The sequence below is a fragment of the Tetrahymena thermophila genome, assembly GCF_000189635.1.
Source record: "Tetrahymena thermophila SB210 genomic scaffold scf_8254444, whole genome shotgun sequence".
Lineage (NCBI taxonomy): Eukaryota > Ciliophora > Oligohymenophorea > Hymenostomatida > Tetrahymenidae > Tetrahymena > Tetrahymena thermophila.
Genome location: NW_002476224.1, coordinates 324,861 through 344,255, shown reverse-complemented (window position 1 = coordinate 344,255; position 19,395 = coordinate 324,861). Strand labels below are relative to the sequence as shown.

Below are 19,395 nucleotides of genomic sequence, written 5' to 3'. Positions count from 1 at the left end.
AAATACTTATATACATTCTGTAATAGATTGTTAGTTAATCCCTATTTATATAGCTATCCTTATAACCAAGTATGTTTATAATAAAAATGTAAAAAGGAAAAACATTTTGGTGTCTTCGAAGTCTTCTGATATTTTTTAAAGGATAAGTAGCGAGAAGACTAAAGAAAACTAATATTTATTTTCATCAAACATAAGGAATATTTCATCAATTAATAAAGCCAGAATAATATTTAGTTTTAATTCTGTTTATTTTTTTATTTCAATAATTTTGAAATGCTTTATAGTTAAAAGTGATACATTATGTAAAGCAATCAATGTTAACAAAACCCAAATATAAATCTTAAATCCATCTTTATCCATATAAATAGCTTCTATTACTCCATACTAAATGCATATTGTAAATGATATTATATTAGAATAATATTTTTCAAATACATTTTGAAATTATTAATATGAAATCAGTTTTCTTTTCTTATTTGTATTTTAATTTTTCATATTTAGTTTACTTCTACTTATTCTTTTCTCAGCTTATTTAACAATTTTTTATTATAGATTTGTTAAATTAGGACTAATAATAAGTAGGTTTTTGTCTATTCTGTTTTTTTTAATTTATTTAATAAGCAAAGAAAAAGCTATTGTATTAATCAAATTTAACTTAAAGTAATTTTCTTTTTATAATTTGCGATTTAAATTTTATTTATTATTTTATGCAAAAGTTGTTTATATTCTTATTTGATATAATGTTTACAAATAAATAATTATTAATGTAAAAATATCAGATTTTAAAACAAATTAATTTTTTTTTTAATAAACTAATTTATTTTAAAAAAAGATTATTTTCAAATTAATTTATTTTTTAATCAAATCAAGCAAGAAACTTAATTAATTATATTTCTGGATTAAGAAATATATAAAAAATAAAGAAGAGTAAATTTTTATCATATTTAATAAAATATTTAATTTACAATCCTTAAAATAAAAAAAATAGATTTATTTTGTTTATTTTAATTAACTATTAACATTATTAAGTATTTTCGAAAATAAATTATTTTAACTTGTTTTTAAATTTGCTGCCGTTAGTTCCATGCTACACTTATTAAGGTCTTCTTTGATAAATAAACATACATCAATGAAGTTAAATTGATTTTAACTTATGTTTTGGATTTTTTGAGCTGTTTCATTTATTAAATTTATTGGCTTAATAAAATATTATTAATTCAGTAAACTATGCAAAAAATTAAATTTTGTGTTTGGCTTTTCTTTTTATCAATCTAACATTTTTAAACGTTAAAATTTTGTTTTTTATTTAGTACTATAAAAAAGAATTAAAAATCATATGGTTAATGATAAAGACTATTAATTGTATTGTAAGAATGTTATTACATTATTATTTATAATAAGCATTTTTGATAGCTTTGTTTAAAAATTTAGTTGATAAATTTCTCAGAATATATTATTAAGACCAATTATTGTTAATTAAAATTTGAGCACAGATGAATATATCTTCATCTTAAACGGTTGCTTAAAAAGGGGCTATTAAAATGGGCCCTAAAGAATATAACGAAATAAAATAAAAAATAGGAAAACTGCTTGCTATACCAGACTAGGAATAGAACGAAAGTAATACAGAATCACAATAAAATAGGGATTATTAAATAGCAAAATAAATAGAAGATATAAATAATTATGATAATATTAGATCTATAACTCCAAGTAGCAATACATTATCTATAGATAGTATTCATTCAAAGACTAAACTTTAATTTAATGGTTAAATTATTTTTTCTCCTTAGAGCGATATGAAAGTGGTTTAATCAGTTTAAAATTTAAGCAAAAATGGCTCACCTAAATCATTTTACATAAACAATATGTAAAAACCTAAAACTGAATAAACAAATAGAAGGAGAAATTATTCTTAGGCAGTAACTCCAATAATCAAAGAAGAAGAAGAAACTTAGACATAAATCAAGCAGATTCCTTAAACATCTGAAAACAAAAAAGATAAAATCGTTGAAGGTAGTTTACTTACAAGGAAAAATGAAGTTTAATACATCAATCACTTGAGAAAAGCTTAAACCAAATTGAGTTTTCATGATCATATGAATTATTTAGAATTAGATTCTCATATCCATGAATTATGCGATTAATAAAGTCTTTTTACAAACAGAAATGTTATATATAACTTGAATGATAAAGATGGCAATATTATTGTTCCTAAAAAATACGATGATTTCCATGTGACTGAAGGCATTGTGCCTTACGCATTTGACTAAATAATAGAAAAGTAAAAAGACTAACTTTCTTAATAGATTTCTGAGAAGGCTTATCAAAATTAATAAAAATAAGGCCAACAACTTTCAATTAACGAATAAAAAACTCAAAAACCAATACTTAAAGCTAAAAGTTTTTCAACAATTTCATATTTAGCTAAAACAAACTAAATTTCAGTTTAAAATAATAATCCTTAAAATACTTTACCACAATCTTCTTAAAGATCATCAGTTTATAGTTTTTAATCAAGTCCAAAAGATATGTTAGCAACAACATTTACCTAAACTATGACTGGAGGACCTCCAAATACTTAAATATAGAATAATGTAAATCTATTAACTTCTGCTCATAGCAAATCAACTTATAGGCCCCATACTTAGCAAGGTATTAATTAAATTTGAACTTTATTCTTTTTAAAATTTAATCATTAAAAAAAGGATTTAATAAGACCGGATTAAAATTTCATGAAATTTCTTAGCATCAGGTACCATCAAAAAGCTAGTCAACTAAAAATTTCATGCTATAATTGCTTTAAGGAAATAATTCAAAAAATAGTATAGATTTAAACTTGAAAACTAAATAAAATTCATAAGATATAATTAATAAGATTGATTTATCAGCATAAAAACCTAAGCCAGTTTTTGCAGAACAAAAAAATAAGTTATAGAAAAGATAAGAAGTTCTTAATGTAAAGAAATGGATGGAGGACAAATTAGATGAGCTTGTAAAAACAGATAATTTAAGTATAAATTAAGTTTTTACTTACTATTAAAATGTATTCTAAGCATCTATTAGTGAGATATTGAGATAGATTGCTTCTGAGTGCAAAGAAAGAAGTCAGCTACTGCAAGAAATTTGGGATAGCTAAATATCAATGAGCGAAAAAATATTTATAAGCCTAAGTAAAGAGAATAACAAAATTGAAAAAAAATCATTAGAGTAAATAAATTAATTGCATAAGAACTATCAAAATGAATTATAGAAACAATTCCAAATGATTGATGATCGAAATTAGTTAATTGCTGATTTAAAAAAGCAGCTTTAACAGTCTGTTACGGAAGGCAGGTAAAATATAAAATAACTTTCAGAAAAAATAATTTTTTCAAATAAATAATTCTTCAAAATTTTGATAAAATTTTTAAAAATACTTTAGAATAAATAGAAAAAAAGGTTAAAAAGTTGAGAAAAATTATAAAATAATAAATAACCAAATAAATTAATTGCAAGAAGAGTACAATCTACTTTTCTAAGAAAATTTGGCTTTGCTGATGAATCAAAATAAAATAGATTGGTAAACAGCCTTAAAAGAAAAGAAAAAAATGTTGGAAGAAATAAACCTAAATAGAAAAATGAGAAATGATTTAATTAAGGTTGGGGAGAGCTTTAAAAAAGAGAAACTTACATTAGAAGAATAAATGAAGAAACACGAAATAGATGAGGTAATAATAAAAAATAATTTTTATTTTGAATTGATATGTTTTTATAGTTAAAATTATATTAAATTTGATAAATGTTTTTTAATTAAATAGATTGTTAGATAATTTGTTATAGATAGAGAGTCTAACATGCCTGTAACTAGTAAAAAGATAGAAGAAGAGGAGGAGGAGGAATAAGAACATATGGATGAATAAGATAACGAATTAGATGAAAATAAGTAACTAGTTTTAAAAGAGTTCTGGAAGAATCAATCTACTGATACAAATGATTTAAGAGAAGTGAAAAATGCTGAAACTAACACACAAGTTTTTTAATTTTCTGATGGATAAACTCAAACGAAAAGAACAAAATTAAAAGAAAATGGAACTTAGGTTTACATTTCAGTTGAGTCAGCTGACTAAAATATTCAAACTGAAACTGAATGCTATAACGTATTCTGCTAAACTGTGCAAGTTGATGTTATGGATATAATGGTTTAATGTGATTTAATTTAAGAAATATAATAAAATGATTCAGAAAGAAGGATAAAATAAGAGCTAAAAAAAGAACGTTCCAATTTCAAAAATAAAAAAGGGAGTTAGGTAAAGAAAAGATAGTAAATGCAAGCTTCTCAAAATTCATAGTAGTCTATTGAATAATAATCTTAAGATAGTAATGATCTGAGTATAATTTATACAGATTCTGCTAATGATACAGAAGCTTTTAAAAGTGATGAAATCTTACAAACCAAAAGGAAAAACCAAAAAAGTAATTTTCAGGCAGAGAATAATAGTAGATATTTACAATAGATTTAAAATTAATAAGAATCAAGTGAAGATGACTCTAAATCTTAACGTTCTTAATCTTTAAATAGTTCAAGATTGAGTAAAAGCAATAAAAATTCATCAAATATAAGCTCAAAATATAAAGAAAAAGATAAACCTTCTTCAAATTACTTTATTACAGGGCTAGATGATATAGAAAACAAAGATCTAAGTGTTGAGATTGATAAAAGAACTAAAAGTATTTTTTCACCTAATCAAAGATAAACAAATCTTGTAAAATAATTAAAATAAAAAAGTAAAAGTAAGCCAAAAAGCAAAGATTCTTCACGATAAATGCTAACAAAAGAATAAGAAAGAAAAGAAACAAGTTTAAATTCTTCAATTATAAGTAATTTAGATGAAAATAAGGTCAAAGAAGTTAAGGACCTATTTAATGATAAAGAAAATATCTCTAAATCTGACAATATTTTAAAAATTTAAGAATTAGTGGATTAAACTGTAAATAAAAGCTAATAATTGTCTGATAAACTATAAAAAGAAGTTTAAAAATATCAATAGATAATTAAGGAAAAAGAAGAAGAAATCAAGTAATCTAAAAAATACTAGATATAGCTTATAGCCAAATTGGAGAAGCAACAAAAGGATTCTAAAACTGCAGATAAAAAGGATAAAAAATAAGCTAATTCCCAATTTAATAAAAAGATAAGCATTCATATTGAAAATGAGGACTTAGATACTTCATAAATCTCAGAAAGATAGGGAGGTGATGGTTCTTCAGGTAGAAATAGTTTGTTTAAAGAAAAATATCAAAGTAAAAAATAGGCTAAATAATAGAAAAATAATTTTAATTAAACTAAAAATTTTACTAGCTATCTATCAAGCGCTTCTGAATAGGAAAAAAAAATAGAGAATATGGTAAGAAATGCAAGTAGTTAAGGAAATCATATCTCATCTGACTCCTAAAAAGGTAGTATAAAGCATCCTTTTAACAGAAAATAAAGCAAATAAACAAGTATTTTCAGTAATTCTGCACAAAAGAAGGAATTGAGCAATTCTCAAGCAGGTAGCTAAAATACTATCTCGAATTCAATCATTTAATAAGAAAATAATGTGCAAAGTGCTGAAGAAATATTTGAGACTTTCTCAGGAGACAGAGCAATTCACACTGAATAACTAATATAAGATACAGTAGAAGAGCAAAGCTAAATGATTCAAAGAAATTTCAAAGTTTCAAAGCTAAATCTTAACTTCACTAAAAAAGAAAGTAGAAGAGCATCCATTAATTCTGACATTTCTACTCCAAAATCAAATTAAGCTTACACAGGTCATTATTCATTATTTAGTGGACATCAGTCACAATAAAAATCTCCTTATTCTTCATTGACCTCTTAGTAAAAAAAAATGAGTATTTAGGATGTAAATTCCCCTTAATCTGGTAAGCCTAAAAAATTAAGTCTATTAAATGGTAGTTTAATTTATCCTTAATAAGGATAATTAGATAGCCCAAGATCATCTATTTTTTCAAACTCACCTTCATAAAACAGCAGATCTTAAAACAAGCAGTATTCAATCAACATTGAAGCAGCTTTATAGCAAAAAAATAGGATATCGAGTTTAATTAATGATATAAAAGCACCTAAAAATGCTCTTAAATACATGCCTTAAATCCTCAAAATGATTAACAGTATTGTACAAGATAATTTCAAGTGCCTTAAAAATCACTAATAAATCTTAAATCCTCTCTATGTTTAAATGTATGAATATTTTTTATACCTCTTCGGTTTGAGAAAGGTAGCAGAACTGAAAATGATTTCAGTTATAGAGTAGTGCATGCTAATGTAAAATGAATACCCATAAATAAATCTTTTTATGAACCTTTATTTTAATGACTTTAGCTGTGTAGATCTTCATTTCTTTTGCAAAACTTACATGCATTTATGCGAAAACATTTAATAAGTCAGAGTAGAAAAAAGTACAACTAATAAATATAAAATACTAACAACAATTCCTCAAGTGCTAAAAAAGGAATAATATTAAAGAGAAGTTCTTGATCAAATAAAAAATTTTGAATAAAAAATGAATTTATAGAAAAATAATGAAAACGATCAAGATAATCATAAAAAGCTAGATAATATAGATCTTTTACAAATAAACAACTTATCTACAGAAATGATAAATGAGCTTAATTAACAGAAGTATGATGTATTTGAAATCATTCAATTCTTTATGAATACTTTTAAATAAAAAAAACTATAATTATAAGAAGAATATATGGCATTATTTTATGCAATATCGTCTAATATGGAAAAAGCCTTCATAGATGAAGAAGGTGTTTAATTATTATCATTTGTTGCCAACTTAGATGAATAGAAACAATAGGTACTAAACACCAAGTTTAAGAGTAAATCAATAATGAATGAAATGGGTTTTGAGCAATTTATACTATTGGCCAATGAATAAAACTAATTTAAAACATAGTAAATATTAGATATTTACCCTGACCAAGTTAAACCACTATAAGAAATAAAAGAATTTTGGGTCGCAAACAAACAAAAATATGAAGAAAAAGTTTAAATAACTGAATATTATAATATATTTACCAAAAACATAATGGAAAAGCTTGATATATTAACATAACTGATGGATTAAGAATAAGCAGATATAAATGATAATAGTTATTTAAAAAGACATGAGTAATCCTTCCAAATTTGCTTTATAATAATAAATAAAATATATCAAATATGAGTGAGAGTAAAAAAATGTAATTGTAGTTGTAAGATAATAAAATAATTTACTTTTAAAATATTATTTTTAATATATTTTTTATAAAAAAAGTTGTTTTTTAATTTTATATTTTTTATTATAAATTAATTATTCTATGTATAGTCCACATATTCGCAAGCTAATAGACTTATTTTCAAAATTTTATAACCTCTTCTCTTAGTTAAAAAATTATTAAAAATTCTTCCTCAATATCGAAAAGTATCTAAGATACTATTATTTTGTTTGGTTATTTTCATAATTGTATTGATCAATTTTAAAATAAACACAGAATTTAGTAAATTTGAATAAAAATTGTTTTTATCAAAGATGATGATGGATTTTATTTATTTTTTCATTTTTTATTAAATTTATAAAATTTTCTTTGATAATTTTTATAATTATTTTAAGTTAAAAATAGAACTAAAATCCTAACCTTTTTGATAAATAATTAGAAAAATTTTATTTATCTTTATTCAATTAATCTTTTAGAAGTATTTACAAAATGAAATTTAGCTTATATCATTGAATTCAAAATTTAATTGTATATATTTTTTACTAATTTTAAATAATAAAATATTATTAATTGATAAATTAAATAAAATCAGAATATACTGCAGTTGCAATACCTTTTTTTAATTACTTGTTATTATTATAATTATTCTTGTTATTGTTTTTATTACTATTGATTATTTTCATCACTATCAGCTTTAATGTTGATATGCTGCTCAGATTTTAGTTTGGTTAAAGAAAAGTGTTGTTGTGATGGTTTTTATGAAAAAATGCTTAAACTTGCATTAGTAAATTTAATTAATAAATTAGATGGCTATTTCATATTTTAATCATATATTTACTAGAGTTATTTAACAATCATATTAATTTCATCTTAGGTTTTTTAAGATTTGCAATTTTCAGTACATTTATTAAAATATTAAATAACTTCTTTTTTAATTAAAATTTTTTAGTTTAAATAAACCTATCCTAAGAATTAAAAGTACTGAATATTATCTGGATCAAATTAAATTGCACTTTTCATGTAAAGAATTATCTTGTCATAGTTTATTTTCTTTTAATTATTGATAAAGTTGAGATGAGCTATTTCATAATAACTTATTGAGTAACGGTAATTTATTTCTAAGCTTTTCTCATAATATATTTCACTTTCATCAAACTTCTTTAGTATCTTACATATATCTCCCAGATTTGTGTAAGCCATGAAATTTTATGGATTGATAGATATTATTTTTTAGAAGTTCAAATAAGCTTCATTGTATTTTTGGTTTCTCATATTTAATTTGGCTTTTAGAATAAAACCTTTTTCGTCATTCGGGTAAATTTTTATGTATTCGGAAATTTATTATTCAGCTAATTCAAATTATTAGTTTTTTTCAAATAAGCAGCTTAATTCTAATAGCGCTTATTAGTTTTCAGGTTGTTTTTCTAAAATAATTTAGTATTGCTTTATAGCACTAAGGTTATTTTTCTTGAAAATAGCTTATAACTAAGCGATGGCTAATCTTGCTTCAATAGAATCTTCTTTAATTTGGAGATACTATTCCAAATAATTATAAGAGTTTTCATAATCATGTATTTATTATAACAATAATCCAAGCTTTAGCTTACATTCGTGATTATTGGGGTCGATTTTTAATAAGCATTCATAGCTTTCTTTAGCTTTTTAAAAATTATTTGTTTATTGTTCTAATTCGCTCACTGTAAATAAAATTTAAATATTTAATGGGTCTAATTTTAAATAACTGTAATAATTTTCTAAAGCCTATTTTTTCTACCCAGATAGCTGATACGCATTAGCTAGCAGTTTATAATACTGAAAATTCAAATCACCCTCAGAAACCTTTTTAGCATAATTCTTAAAGTATTCTATAGATTTGTCATATTTTTTTTTCTTTAGATATGAATCACCTAGAATGTAATATGCTTCAATTTATTCTTAATTAATATTTTCCATTTTTTTTATTAGTTTAATGCATTCTTCATAATTTTCCTCTTTGTATTTAATTTTGCTCATTTAAAATAGAGCTTCTAAATGATTTTGGTCTTGTTACAAAATTTATTTATAATGAAATTAAGAAATTTCTTACATATTTAAAGAATTGTAGCACTTAGCGATTAGAATATTGTATTTAATTTCAAGTGGTGATATTTAAAGAGAGTTTCTCAACAATTCAATAGCATTTAATGTTTCATTTAAGAATATTTTAATTTAGCTCAATAGAAAGTAAATTAACGATTTGTGAGAGTTTTTTTCTATTAATTCAACTAAGAAATCTTCTACATTTTTAATCATGCCAACATCGTTTAAGAGTTAGAGCTCTTCTAAAGTAAATTCAATCTGAGGATCTTTTGAAATTGCTCTTTTTAATTCTTTTATAAATGACTTAGCTTTATATTTAGGATTCCTTAATGATAAGAATGCTATTTTCTTGTGGACTCTATTGTCGTTTTTATTTAACTCTTTAACATTTTTTATTAATTCTAAAGACTTATCGTATTACCCAATTTAGGCGTATATGTTTGATAGATCAAAGAGAATTTCAGTATTTTTAGAATCAAATTCGATAGCTTTAGAATAAAACTCTTTAGCTTGTTCAATATTTTTTAATTAATAGTGGGAAATTTTTCCACAAGCATACAAAGATTAACTGTCTTTTGGGTTTTTTTAAATTAAAATTAGATAATATTTGATTGATTCTTGATATTAATCAAGTTTATAATTCAATTCAGCAATTTTTTTATATGAATATGTTTAATCTGGATTTAATTCGATTGATTTTTAATAGTAAGACATTTATTGCTGTAAATTTGATTCTTGGTCCCCTAAAATTTAATAAACAATAAAACTCTAAGGAAAAAGATTTTTAACTTTTTGGACTAAGCTTTATATCTTTTCAGTCATATTTTAAATATTATAAAGTTCTATCATCTGAATAAGAGTTTAGAATTAGTTTGGGCACATCTTTAGGGATTATTGAAAGCAGCTTTAGGCTGTTATGTAGTCTTTAAAGTGGCAATAGTAGATTCCTTTTCTTAAATTTATTATTGGGTCATTTTTAATATTTAGCGAATCTGCGTAGTCAATTAGTGCTTTTGATCTTTTTTCATTTTCTCCTGTTTTTAAAACAATTATAGACTTGAGAGAATAAATAATACCTTATTGTTTTTATTTTTAAAGAGCTAAATCAATATTGATTTCCCCCTAATCAAATTCCTATAATTCATAATTTACCCACGCATTATAATAATCAGCTCTCCAATCTTTACTGTTTATTTTTAAGCATACTTACGTGTATTGGTTAACTTTGAAATAATTTTTGCTATCTCTAACAGCTAAAATACATTCACATAATCCAAAATATGCATCTATCTCATTAGCACTATTTTTTAATGCTTTTTCAAAGTATTTATTGGCTAATTAGACATTGCAATTAACTTTAATTTCTAAATAACCCAAAGAAATCAGCGCATCAATATCATCCTTCCTGTATTTGATAAAATCTTTATATTGCTTCAGTAATTATTTGCCCTTTAAAAAATTGAATTCTGTTATTCTCTCAAGATGTGAAGTTAATAACTATCTATCAGTTGAAATTAATTAATTATCCTCTGTGGTGTTATGGAATTTGTGTAAACTAATACGGGTACTGTTTCCATTATCTTAAAGATTACTGCTTAACTCCATAAGCGAGGTTTGCATTCTTTTTGTTGTTGATAACAATTATGCTTATTCATAAGAGTATTAAAAATCGATTATTTTATCTTTAATATCTTAAATTGAAAAATTTAATTGGCAAGTACTTTATGTTAAAATAAATTCAATCAGCTTATTCGCTTAAATGCTAAGGTTAGGTGATTTTGGAGTTAATGTTTTTTATTTTTAACAAGTGTAAAAGCTATTTTTTTCAAAGAATTCATGAACGCATCCACCATATTAAGCTAAAATCATACCAATAGACCATATATCACTTTTCTTCTTTTCTTCAAACACTTTAACATCTTCAATATCTGTGTCTAAATGTAAATCAAAACTAACTTTTTTTACAGATTATGTAGTGCTTGGTAGGGTATTAAGAGAAGGACTTGGTAATGTATTAAAGTAAAGAATATCATATAGTTTTATCAAGTTATCTTTACCAACAAATATTTTATTTATGCTAATATCATTCAATACATACGAGTTCTTGTGAAGGTAATCAATAGCATCTGTAAGTTGCTCTGCCAATTCTTAAAACTAATTGTCACCTATTTATGAAGTACTATATTCCTAAGCTTAAGTAGAGAGAGAGCTATTGCATTAATCAAAGACAATAAAATGAAAGTAGTCAATAATAAATTCGTCGTGAATTTCTGCAATGTTAGGGTGTTTTAAATTTTTAAGATGCTAAACTTGGCTTTTACTTTGGTTGATTAAATCACTCTCTATCTTGCGATTATATTAGTTGACAATGGGTGTAGCTTTAACTACATAATTTATCTTATTATTGTCATTTTCCTAAACAAAAAGTAAGAATTGCATGCATTTTTGTAACTTTTCACTCTTTAGAGTCTTTAAACCTTTATGCTAAAGTAGTTAATCTTCTAGAAAACTTAAAATTTCTTCTAAAGCACATTATTCTTCTTATTAGCTAAGACTACTTTTTACTTAGTAGTTTAACATGATTAGTTCTATGATTAAAACTACTTGTGCTTATATAATTTATCCAAAATAAATCTTACAACACTTTTTTTTGATCTATCTTAATAAGAATTTATGTGATAATTAAATGAATTTATTAAATTATTTGATTTCAACTCTCACTCTGATTTATCGATTTCCAAACAAGTAAATTTTAATAAAAATAATTATTAACCTAAAGTGTTTAAATCACATAATTATAAATAAGATAACTTGCCATTTATGTTGGTGATAAGTTATTACATATTTAATTAAAATTTTCCAGCACTAATCTAATATAAAAGAATTTTTGCAATTAAAAAACTAAGGTAATTTTTGTATTGGTTTATTTTTAAGATAATTATTCGACACACAAATATTTATGAATCTAAAATAATGAATATACATTAATAAATACAAATTAACTTATTATAAATCTGAACTAACCATATTATTTAATCCGTTTCATAATAATTCAACAAAGAAAGATGATAAGCTATAAATAAAAGTAATAAAATGGAATTCTATAATATTAATTTCTTTTGAGGTAATAATTAATTTACATGTTTTTTTTGCTAACTGATTACTTACTTTTTGTATTTACACTTAATTAATTAGTTTTGACTATTACATTTTTCTATTTGTTTTTTCATTTTTCTTTAATTAATAATTTATCATCAAATAATTAATTAGCATTGAAAATTTTAAATTATTAATGATAACTATAATTAAATTCTTATATTACCAAACTATGTAACCATTCATTTTCTATATTTTAATAAAAAAGATTACGCATGTTTTCTTTTTTTTATGATAGCAAAATATGATTTCATCATAATAAAGATATTGCTATTAATTAATATTTGAGCTTTCATTATTTGCTTTTTTTCTTATTTCTATCTAGCTTTTTAAACTAAATTTGAAAAAAAATATTTATCTTAATTCAAAAAAATAATTTAAAATTAACTACAATATATTGAACAAAATATTTTACAAAAGATAAAATAAAATTTTTTTATAAACGAAAAAAGGATATTTGGATTTATTTTATTGATTATATTTTTATCTAGAATTTTTTTATATTATAACTTCATATTTATTCATCTTCTCAGAAAATATTACAGACTTCACAGTTGCCCTATCTAGGAGTTTCGAGGTGATTTCCTTGGATTCCATTTTACGAGTTATCTAGGTTTTCATTTATGTTAGCAAACGATTATAACTACATTGAAAGCTCTTCCAGTGTAGCCTGAGCTTTCATAGTCCATACTCTTATTGTTTGATCTGATCCACCAGATATTAATGTTTTACCATCATTCATATATATGACTGATTGTATATAGTTCTCATTCTCTTATATAGAGAGAACTTCTTCCCTTTTCTCGATGTCCCAAAGCATGATTTATCCATCCCATCCAGCAGACCCAAAAAATGTAGGAGAGTTCAAATATATTAGTGAAGTAACTCCTCCTTTGTGGCCTTATAATTTATATGGGTGATCAACCTACATATATTTTATAATGTAAATTTAGTTATCATCTCCTCCTGTGATTAATCTTTGCTCATCTTTCATATACAGCATTGATTTTACTGCACCACTATGAATAGTCAAGAATTTTATTATATTACCATTTAGTCTTTAATAATCATATATTGTTATAATTCCTTTTGAAGATCCTGATGCCATGTAGTCCCCATGTAGTTTAGCTAAACATAGAATTGTATCTTCACATTCAGGTAATTTTTTTACTAGTTTCTTACTTTAAAATGACCAAATGTGTACTTGTCTTTCACCTCCACCTGATGCAAACAAATCTTCATCCAATTTTACTAAAGCACGAACTGGTTTATCATGTCCATACAAAACAGTTTGTTACTCATCAGTTTAGACTTACCAATCCCACACTCTTATAGTCTTATCTAATCCTCCACTTATAAGGGTAGTTTCATCCCAGAATAACAGAGTGTTAATTGCTCCTATATGTCCTTCCATTTTAGCTATTTCTGAATCAGTATTTAGATCAAAAACCTTTTTATCATAATTAATAATTTAAAAAACACAACTTCTCAAATCAAACTAGTTTGTTTCTTCATTCAAATTATTGATAAATTAAGCTTTATATAACATTTTTAAAAACAATTTTAATGCTTCTATTTTTTTATTTCAAAATTCTAATAATTTAAATTTTTCTATTTTGTTTACTTTACTGTTTACATAATATCATTTTTTAAACAGCTTTTTTGTTAACTTTGAAATTTTTTGCCTAAATAATTCTTTAAAAAAATTGCAAATATCTAATAAAAAATAGCATTATCGCCATAGAGAATAATAAAGTTAAGAAGTAAAATTTTTATTTTATTTGGGTGTAGCTATAAAAATTAATAGAATAATTTTTTTTTATTTAATTTTTGTGGATCTCATTTAGTTATTCAAAAATTCATTTACTCTTATTGTAGAATCTGATGATGCAGAAGCGAAAATTTAATTGCTATCTAAATAACAAAGCTTATTAATCCAATCTTTATGCTCATAGAACTTATTTTAAATAGAAAGGGCTTGAATGCATTATTGCTCAAAAGGTATATCATTAACGACTTTAAGTAAAACGAAAGGATGTTAATCAATAGTTTAAGTGATTCGATTGTATGAGTTATCATAATTTGATTTGCTTATAAAGGCTTACTGCTTCTATCCTGCTTTAAATTCTACGCTTTCAACTTCATCAATTACTTTGCGAAGAATTTAATTTTTAAAGTCATTAAAGTGATTGATCTATGTATCATAAGGATCATCTGGGAAAATTCTAACTTTCTAAAGCTTTTTTTATTCTGTATAAAGGCTATTTTATAACTAGTGATAAAATTTGCGAATTTCTGATTTGTATTATTTAAGTTTCTCATCTAAATATGCTTGGAGTCTTCTTTGGAAATCAAAAGTTAAATTTTCTATTTCGTCTGTTAGCTATATCTGTTACGACTTGAGATTCAAGATAGTTTGATTAACTCTTTATTTTAAATTATCATAAGTACGACTCATTAAGATGACCTTACCATCAGAGTCAAAAACTCTACTTTTCTCTACGAATTCCGAAGTATGATCTGTTGGATGAATAATCAAGCATTTTTGGCAAAGTAGATGATTATCACATCCCTTTTTCAGGCAAACCTAGACTATTTCTTACTTGTGGGTTTGACAATTCATTATTTTTATAAATTACCTATTTTTTTTTAATTTTATTTTTCAATTATGTAAAATATCATTTTTACTCATTACTTTTTTTAATTTATGGTCTTTTTGAGGTCTAATACTTAATTATTGCTTGCTATCTTTCTTTAAAACGAAAATTTTATTTAATTTTTATAAATTTAAAATGAATTAATTATTTCTTTAATAAAATTATTAATATGCAAAATATAAAAATTATACTCTACTTTTATTTATTTCCAAAAATTAAAATTAAATTTGTTTCATAGTTTTTCTAATTTTATTTTTATATATGTTAGTTAGTTTAGTTATATTACGGAAGGAAGGTAGAATCAAAAAATTCTACTTTTAAACTAAAAAGGAATTGATTGTATTTTCCACAGAAGTAGATTTTAGTAAAAAGAAGAGAAATCATTAAAATAAATTATATTTATTTAAGCATTCACTAAATTTATTTACTTGTTTTTTATTATTTTATAATAGTAAATTTATTTATTTGCTTGCTTTGTACTATTTTATAATAGAAAATTTATTTATTGTAAAGATTATGTTTTATAATATATTTATTGATTAATTTATCATTTAAGGACTTATAAATGCAATAAATAATAAATATTTTTTTCACAAGTTATTAGTTTTATATTTTAGTTGACCAAGTTTAAGACAAATCAACAAAATCTGATTTTTTATAAAGAAATAAAGCAAAAAAAATATAATAATAAAATTGATTCCATGAAGCCAAAGTAAAAAATATTTTCACCATTTCTAATTTTGATGATTGAAATTTAAATATTTAAAAATTATTTTTAGAAACTTTCAGATTTAAGGGGAGTGCTTAGCTTATACGTATAATAAAGGAAAATTCAAAAAAAATATCATAAAACTTTTAAAAGCTATAAAATATAGAATGGTGAGGATATGAGTATGTTTTATTAGTTAATTAATCAATAATATTCATACATAAAATAGCTTGGCTTCTCTATTGCTATGTAAGGTTAACTTAAAATAATTTTGAATTAATTTCTTCAATATATTTTTCAGTGGATAGGAATTTAATTAGCAGGACTGTAACTATTTAGCTCTCTCTTTATAATCTTTTAAACTTTTAGAAAATCTTTACATCAACATTCCATAGTATTTATTTTTTTTTACTATACCTTGCTAAGTAATAATATGAAAATAGAAATTGCAATATAGGAATTTTAGGAGCTATTGAATTATCTTAAGGATTTTAGTTTTGTTAAAAATTAAAATAATTAAAAATAGACATAGGATAGTAATCTTTTTATTAATTAGATTATATTTATTAATAAATTTTTTAGCTAAACCTAAATAGGATAAGAAGAAATACTTTATATTGGTGAAGGAATAGGTAGTATTAAGAATTTAGATCAATTGACCATTTAGATAGGGTATATGTTAATTAATATATTTTTAATTATATTTAATAAAAAATTTTAGATAAAATGAAATTAAAGGTGGATTTAAAATGTTTGGAGATTAAATTGGAAATTGCAAGAATCTTACTAAACTGTTTCTTTAAATCGATAGGTATGTATTAATTAATAGTTGATTTAAGTAAATTATTTATAAAACTAATTTTTAATAGCAATCAGCTTCAAGATGAAGGGACTTAAGGAATATCTTGTATTTTAAAAGGATGCATTAATCTCAAAATAGCTTCAATTAAGCTTTTTAGGTAATCACAAAAAATGATAATTAAATCAATACTTATTAAATAATAGTAATGAAATTAAAAAAGAAGGGGCATTAACAATTAGCTAAGGATTATCTTATTGCAAAAATTTAGAGAAACTTACCTTAATGATAGGAGAGTACAAACAAAATTTATGATCAAAATATAAATAAATTTTTATTTTTTAATTAGAGATAATATGATAGAATCAGCTGGTTTAGAATACCTGGGTGATGGTTTAAGATAATGCAATAGACTTCAAGTTTTGAAATTATTCATCATGCCGTATATTTTATTTATAAAAAATTAATTATTCATTTTATTTTTAGATATAATATGCTTGGATACAAGGGCTACATTAATTTTTCAAAATCTTTATAAAAGTGCAAAGAATTAAAAATATTTGAATTTAAATACTAAAAGTAAATTATCAATTTTTATAAAATTAATTCTAACTAAAATCTTCGTAAAAACTAAATATAGCATAACAGCATCTGAAGTTAAGGACTTCCAATATTAATTATTTAAAGTAAGGAAACTAGCTAAGATTAATATCAACAAAGATGATAAGTTTTATTGATAAAAAGCTTACTTAAATATAAATAAAATAACAATGTGTATTATTATGTTTTTAATATTTTTAGAAAGAGTTATTTTTGTTTAGCAAATTAAATGTTTTTATAGAAGTAAAATAATCTTAAATGCAAATTTAAATATTTAATTTAAAGATTAACTTAATTAATATGAATATTTATTTAGTCACATACAACAATCAAGCGAAAAAAAACAATTATTCTAAAAAGATTTTTATTAATTTATTGTTTAAATATGAAAAAATATTTTTGTGTTAAAAATAAAAAATAAGGATGAAGTGAATGGCTTAGCAGCCACCTATCTTATTTAAATCAAACCTTGGCCTTAGGATTGAATGGCTTGGGTTTTTCATCAATAATACTAACATTAACTCCCATACTGTTGCATTAGCCAATAATACACTATTTTTTTATATTATTTAAAAAATAATTAATATATTTATAGTAGAGAGAGAGATCAATTGATTATTAGTAATTTTTATATAACAAGCGATCGAAAGTTCTATTTACATTGCAAATACTTTCTAAGGTAGCTCTTTTAAAATCGATGTCAATTTCTTTCTTAATTTTAGCTATTTCATAAACATATCTAACATCAATATAATCTAAATTCACGTGACCTGCATATTGTGTCAATTTTTCTTTCACTATTTATAGACAAAAGTTACTTTAAAACTATTCATCAAACTTTAGATTTATATGTATTATTTACTTATAACTTTCTTAATTAACCAAGAAGTCTCAGGAGGCTTTATGATATAAGAGTAACTTCTATCTACTTTAGCAGCTACTTAAACTCTTAAAGGGATATCAGATCTAATATGGGCAGTAGCAGCATTAAAATCCTATTAATAAATTATTTTATTATTAACTTTCCATGTAAGCATATGCATTATTTAGATGATATTCTTTTTATCAATAACAAAACAAATACTATACTTTACAAAAGTGCATCATATTTATACCTAAGGGACCTAAAGACTAACCTATTTGAAAATAAAATGATACTTTAAAATTTAGTCCTAATGAGCTAACAATTTGTGCATTTAAATTTAATATTCTTTTTTAATCTTTCTTAATTGCTGATTAAAAATGATAATTTAGTATTTATAGATAATAATAAGATAAGTTAGCGTATTTACCCATTTTAGGATTAGGCTTAGCAATGCCTGCAAGAAGTCTAAGATTAATAATTGCTATTATTTTATATCATAAAATTTATTGAATTTTAAACATTTTTATTTATTTTAAATATTCACCCTTAATTTCAGCCATTGTTTCTTTAGTTAGTTATGTAAATTTTAAATCTATCTTGCTTTATTAATATATAAGATATTCAATCTAATTAAAAAGATTCTTTGTTTTATATCTTATTTCTTTGTTAATTTGAATCTTTGTTCTCTTAATGCCTTATAAATGGTTAATGAGTGAGTAAGTACTCTCATGCTACTTAAAGAAAAATGAATATTTAAGTATTTAAAATTTAACTTTGTCAATAGATTTGTATAATTTCTTCTACTTGTATCTGTTTGAATAAGTTAAAATAGAAATATTTATCATAAACAAATTTTATTATTTGCCTAGTTAAATTTTAATTTACGGTCAGATTTTGATCAAATCAAGATAAACTTTTTTGTCTTAATACTTATTAGTTAAAAATAAATCCTTGTTTGTAGATCAATTTATAAAAAAATAAATAAAAATAATTTTATGAAAACTTAAAAATAAAGAAGCATTTAAATAAAAATTAATTTATTGGTTGATTAAAACTTTATTATCAAAAATTACATAAAAATAAATATAAACATAAATAAATTATTTTTATTCAAATTAATTAAGTTTATTATTAATATATTTTCATTAATTTATTTTATCACTATTCCAATCTGAGCCAGTTGCTCTTGAATTCTTTATTTCTTCCTTATTATTAATATAATTTTATTATTTGCCTAGTTAAATTTTAATTTATGGTCAGATTTTGATCAAATTAAGATAAA

The 19,395-nt window shown here is 22.8% G+C and overlaps 5 protein-coding genes across 5 annotated transcripts; 2 read left to right on the top strand and 3 right to left on the bottom strand. All coding sequences in view use genetic code 6, as the record gives it.

Annotated features, from left to right (window-relative positions):
• Window positions 1–1,493: 1,493 nt before the first annotated feature.
• Window positions 1,494–7,217, top strand: TTHERM_00585380 (hypothetical protein; the record flags this gene model as incomplete). The annotated part of the gene is made up of 4 exons (XM_001032643.2): window positions 1,494–2,655; window positions 2,709–3,336; window positions 3,425–3,710; window positions 3,801–7,217. 4 exons carry the CDS (start codon window positions 1,494–1,496, stop codon window positions 7,215–7,217), a joined length of 5,493 nt encoding a protein of 1,830 aa, XP_001032643.2.
• Window positions 7,218–7,836: 619 nt separating this feature from the next.
• Window positions 7,837–11,907, bottom strand: TTHERM_00585370 (tetratricopeptide repeat protein; the record flags this gene model as incomplete). Its single annotated transcript, XM_001032642.1, has 1 exon — window positions 7,837–11,907. One exon carries the CDS (start codon window positions 11,905–11,907, stop codon window positions 7,837–7,839), a length of 4,071 nt encoding a protein of 1,356 aa, XP_001032642.1.
• Window positions 11,908–13,012: 1,105 nt separating this feature from the next.
• On the bottom strand, window positions 13,013–15,106 carry TTHERM_00585360 (WD domain, G-beta repeat protein; the record flags this gene model as incomplete). The annotated part of the gene is made up of 2 exons (XM_001032641.2): window positions 13,013–13,933; window positions 14,351–15,106. The coding sequence occupies 2 exons, from the start codon at window positions 15,104–15,106 to the stop codon at window positions 13,013–13,015; spliced, it is 1,677 nt and encodes a 558-aa protein (XP_001032641.2).
• A 735-nt stretch (window positions 15,107–15,841) lies between these two features.
• On the top strand, window positions 15,842–17,385 carry TTHERM_00585350 (kinase domain protein; the record flags this gene model as incomplete). Its single annotated transcript, XM_001032640.2, has 12 exons — window positions 15,842–15,852; window positions 15,920–15,955; window positions 16,003–16,098; window positions 16,151–16,243; window positions 16,293–16,385; window positions 16,432–16,521; window positions 16,571–16,660; window positions 16,719–16,808; window positions 16,855–16,944; window positions 16,998–17,090; window positions 17,135–17,227; window positions 17,289–17,385. 12 exons carry the CDS (start codon window positions 15,842–15,844, stop codon window positions 17,383–17,385), a joined length of 972 nt encoding a protein of 323 aa, XP_001032640.2.
• A 325-nt stretch (window positions 17,386–17,710) lies between these two features.
• Window positions 17,711–18,673, bottom strand: TTHERM_000585349 (ribosomal protein L11, amine-terminal domain protein; the record flags this gene model as incomplete). The annotated part of the gene is made up of 6 exons (XM_012799647.1): window positions 17,711–17,800; window positions 17,909–18,045; window positions 18,111–18,243; window positions 18,338–18,384; window positions 18,541–18,594; window positions 18,658–18,673. The coding sequence occupies 6 exons, from the start codon at window positions 18,671–18,673 to the stop codon at window positions 17,711–17,713; spliced, it is 477 nt and encodes a 158-aa protein (XP_012655101.1).
• Window positions 18,674–19,395: the final 722 nt, after the last annotated feature.